The sequence below is a fragment of the Acyrthosiphon pisum genome, unplaced genomic scaffold, assembly GCF_005508785.2.
Source record: "Acyrthosiphon pisum isolate AL4f unplaced genomic scaffold, pea_aphid_22Mar2018_4r6ur Scaffold_8152;HRSCAF=8737, whole genome shotgun sequence".
Lineage (NCBI taxonomy): Eukaryota > Metazoa > Arthropoda > Insecta > Hemiptera > Aphididae > Acyrthosiphon > Acyrthosiphon pisum.
The window spans coordinates 1-4,773 of NW_021778092.1; the positions used below are offsets into that span (position 1 = coordinate 1).

Sequence of the window (4,773 nt, forward strand, 5' to 3'; positions counted from 1 at the left end):
TTGATAATAGTCTTACCTTTAAAACTTATAAAAGCTCAATTCGCTCTAATTTTTAAACTAACGGAGATAAATGTGTTCTGCTTACCGTAAAAGTTGCTATGTTACGCACTTGTAAGACAGAGACAACAAATGTCACTGTAACGTGCCCTTAACTTCAAATGCTATAGTGCCTACCTGAGAAAAATTTTATATTTTTTTACATAGCTGTATAATATATTGAATTGACCCTCAAGTTAAAAGTAATTTCAACAAACTACATCAGCAGTATCTATAGCACAATTTGTATTCAATGTGTTGTGTGTACACACAATCAGTTTATAAATTATTAGTTAGCTTATGTCACTTTGAGTTTATACAATAAATATAATATATGAAAATCATTAATTAAATTCAGCAGCATCTAATACAAGGTAGTTGTTGTCACACTTAAATACATTATTATGTAGCTTGGAAAGCTCCGAAATAAATTAATTTCCCCTATGGTAAGCTACGGAATTAATTTTTTATTCCTTCCAATGTATTCTTATATCTACACAAAATCAGTTAAAGTTTTTTTTTTTAGAATCCTGTACTTTACTGTACCAGCATTGTTTCTATCATTTTTCATTGCACATGTCTATACTATAATAGAGGTTAGTTTATTGATTTATAAATATAAATTATAATTTATATAATATATATGTGTGAAATGACTAATGCTATTTTGAATTCTAGTTATTATGGACGTTCAGTATTGTTTTGGAATCAGTAGCAATTGTACCACAATTGCTTATGTTGTCAAGAACTAGCAAAGACAAATCTATTATTTCACACTATTTATTTGCTCTGGGCTCTTACAAAGCATTGTATATACTTAATTGGATTTACTGTTATAATGAAAGCAATTTCTACGACCCAATTGTAGTTTTTGCTGGAATTGTAGAAACCATCATCACATTTTGTGGTTACTTTTCAATCTTCATCGAACCTAAAGTATATCTAGTATTAATATTTGTGCGTTTATTCATACCACAATTTAAAAAATATACCTACTATTTAATATTTTTTTCAAGGTGTATGTGTTTTAATTTTATCCAAACAACTAACAAGGCATTATTATTGTCTATCAATTAAAATCTTCATTAATTACATTTTTATACATATCTAAATAATCAGAGCTGGACAAGTTAATGATTTTTTTTTTAAACTCAGTTAAGTAAATATGCACCAATAACAAAAAGTTAAAAGTTAAAAGTTAATTTAATTATAGGTTAACTCAGTTGAGTTAAAAGTTAATACAAAGTTGAAAAAAAGTTAATTTGTTTATACAACGCTAGAGTACTTAATTTTTTTCCAACCCAAAACTAAATTATAGACAATAGTGTTTATACTTTATACCGTATTTCCATATTAGTTAGATTCAAATGATATACATTTTTAATTTGAACAATTCACAGTAAATATTTTTTGACATGAAAACGAAATAGACTGAAATAGTGAAATATAATAAAATAAAAAACAAAATAAATTAACTTAACTTATTTCTTGAAATGAAAAATTAACTCGTTAATTTCACGTTAATTAAAAAATAAATTTAGTAAGTTAACAGTTAAGTTAATGAAAAGCCCAAACTAACTAGTTAAGTTAAAAAGTTAATATAAAATTAACTTTTTAACTTAACTTTAACTTTTTAACTCGTTAATGCCCAGCGTTGTAAATAATGATTACCATCTTTACATATATTATTTATTTTGTTTTATTGTTGTACGGAACCAATAATTTCCTAATATTTTGTCTATATCCAATACCAATGATACTTACCTAATAATAATTAATTATAAAGTTATAAAGTTGCTTGTATAAATTATTATATAAAACTATTTTTTTTTACTCCAGCGTCAGTGGTATTTGGTACACATGTACGGTAAAGATAGTACTTAAATGATACATTTATCACATAAGTGAGAAGGTACCAAAAATTGTTGTAATTTTAGTTTGCATAATTAATAATTGTTGCCAACTCAATGGGCCAAAATAATTACATCATTATACATTTTATTTTATTCTGAACATTTTTTATTAGATACCGCTATTCGCTGTAAATTAATTTCATTTTAACATAATAATATTAAGGGTATGTGGTACCCGCATGAGTTGTTTCCGTCTTACAAGTGCGTAAAAGAAAATTTTACGTTAGTTCTAATCTAATGGTGAAATTATTATCTAGGCAATCTCATAGGCTTTTTATTATATTTTAATTTTAAAGCGAGTTATGAGTATGTTAAAATAGTAAATTGTTTGTACATCTTAAAATACGGGGCTACACGTGTTCTGTTGAACGTACAATTTATCAAGGCTGGGCATTAACGAGTTAAAAAGTTAAAGTTAAGTTAAAAAGTTAAGTTACTTTTAACTAAGTTACTTAACGAGTTACTTTTTTTTGAAGAAGTAACTTCTATCTTAACGAATTACTTTTTTTTTAAAGTAACTTATAACTTAACTCGTTAATTCATTTTATAATCACCTTAAATTATATACTTTTATAATTAATTTGATTATTAATATTTAGTTCATAGTTGGTAATAACAAAGTAAAATTTAAAAGTTTTACCATCACTTTGGAAAACTTTTAGGTAAAAAAATAAAATATACAAATAATTTAATTATTTTGTTGGATTTCATAATATATAAGTACTTACAACAAAATACAGTTTTTTAAGATATAAAGACCTACATTATAATATTATGTTATTTGTAGATCTTTAACATGAGTGTAAATGGTGTAATTATAAGTTTTATATGAAAAAAAAAGTAAATTATTTTTAACTAAGTTAAGTTACTTATTTTTTCCAACTAACTTGTAACTTTAACAAGTTAAATAAAAAAGGAAAGTAACTTTTAACTTTAAACTTAACTTACATTTTTCCAAATTAACTTAACTTAACGAGTTAAAAAAAATAGTTAACTTGCCAAGCCTTGCAATTTGCTATGTTACACATTTGTAAGAATGAGACAATAGATGCGGGTATCACATCCTCTTAATGGATTAATGCATAAAATAATAAAATATAAAATCCACGCAAAGTTTTAAGTAATGTTATGTATGTTGTGTATATGTTAATAAATTCTACATTTTATCTGTTAAAGATTTAAAATTTGAAAGAAATGTTCTTATTATTTTTTGAATTTTCTTAAGATGTAATAATTATTATTATTTACTTAGAATATTTTATTGGCATTGACATAATAAGGTCAATATTTACCTTATGTCTATTATGATAAAATATACTAAACTTTTTTAATTAAAACGGGTTTCATAAAATTTTAATTTTGTCATTATTACATTTTTTTTTTTTTATTAGGCTAAAAGTGGACCAATCCGAGTAGTTGTAACAGATGCTGCTGGTCAACTTGCCTACTCTTTGATATTCAAGATTGCTAATGGTGAAGTATTTGGAACTCAACAACAAGTAATTTTACATCTTATAGACGAACCTTCTGCAATGGAAGTTCTTGAAGGTGTATGCATGGAAATAGATGATCTAGCTTTACCTTTAGTCCAAGGTTTGATAAGTTTGAATATATTATTCATGAATACCTATTGAAATAGAAATTTGCTTGCTATATATTTTTTTTTTAATGATATACCTATAGGTTATGTGAAAACAACCAAATTAGAAGTAGCATTTAAAAATGTCGATGCTGCTTTTTTGTTGGGTACAATGCCAAATAATGAAAGTAAAGAAAAAAAAGACTTTCTGTCATCTAATGTAAATACATTCAAATTATTAGGTGAAGCTTTAGACAAATTTGCAAGTAAAGATGTTAAAGTTTTGGTGGTTGGAAATCCAGCCAACACTAATGCTTTAATATGCTCTTTAAATGCTCCTTCCATACCCAAGGAGAACTTTACTGCTATGACTAGACTTGATCAAAACCGGTATATAATTTGTGTGATTATTACATAAATTAATTATCATATAATTTTTAATGTTAAATAAACACTGCTCTATTACAGAGCCCAATCTGCTATTGCTATATATCTTGGACTATGTGTAAGCAATATAAAAAATGTTACAATTTGGGGTAATCAATCATCAACTCAATTCCCAGATGTATTCAATGCATCAGTACAATCATGTGATAGCTCAACAAGTGTATATGATGTCATCAAGGATACACAATGGCTTGAAGATGACTTTATGAAGGTAAACAATCCTATTGAATTTGGGTAATGTGTATTAATTATTTAATTTAAACAAATATTTTAATTATGATATTAGTAATAAATAACAGTTATATTATATGTTATTGCTAAGGCTCAGAAGCCTAAATATACAAAACAAATATAGAAATGTACTAATTATTATTTATAAACAATGTTATCTTATTAGTTCAATATTAAATCAATTGTTTTATAAAATAAATGAAAAAGAAGATCTTGTTGAAACTCGTAGCCGATTGGTGATGTTGATTATGGAACTGAAAAAATATTATCGGTTAATAGTATTAATCAAAAGATATTTTCAATATTTGTGAAATTGTATAAAAAGAAATACAAATCATAATATAAAGTTATAAAAACATAAATTTTTTTAGAAAAAATTAAATATGCATAAATAATATGAACTATTTGCACAAAAATAAAGAAATGCGAATTTATTTTTAACATTGATAAAATATGCCAAATATGCATTCTACAGTTTTGTTATTTAAATTTGACATTGTATAGATTACTATACTCTGTTCAAAATGAGATCAGACCTCGGCGGCGACCAGTTTTCGTCGGGCGGCG

The 4,773-nt window shown here is 25.2% G+C and overlaps 1 protein-coding gene across 1 annotated transcript; it reads left to right on the top strand.

Moving 5' to 3' along the window:
• The first annotated feature begins 500 nt into the window (after positions 1 to 500).
• Positions 501 to 4,228, top strand: LOC100163591 (malate dehydrogenase, cytoplasmic). The gene is made up of 5 exons (XM_001952280.5): positions 501 to 632; positions 715 to 972; positions 3,341 to 3,542; positions 3,633 to 3,918; positions 3,997 to 4,228. The coding sequence occupies exons 1-5, from the start codon at positions 516 to 518 to the stop codon at positions 4,211 to 4,213; spliced, it is 1,080 nt and encodes a 359-aa protein (XP_001952315.4). The 5' UTR covers positions 501 to 515; the 3' UTR covers positions 4,214 to 4,228.
• The last annotated feature ends 545 nt before the right edge of the window (positions 4,229 to 4,773 follow it).

Bases quoted from the DNA above. Each gene is read 5' to 3' on its own strand.
- LOC100163591 (XM_001952280.5), top strand. From the start codon at position 516: ATGTATTCTTATATCTACACAAAATCAGTTAAAGTTTTTTTTTTTAGA. The intron at 633-714 runs GTTAGTTTATTG...TTTGAATTCTAG, and splicing joins ATGTCTATACTATAATAGAG to TTATTATGGACGTTCAGTAT. The intron at 3,543-3,632 runs GTTTGATAAGTT...ATATACCTATAG, and splicing joins AGCTTTACCTTTAGTCCAAG to GTTATGTGAAAACAACCAAA.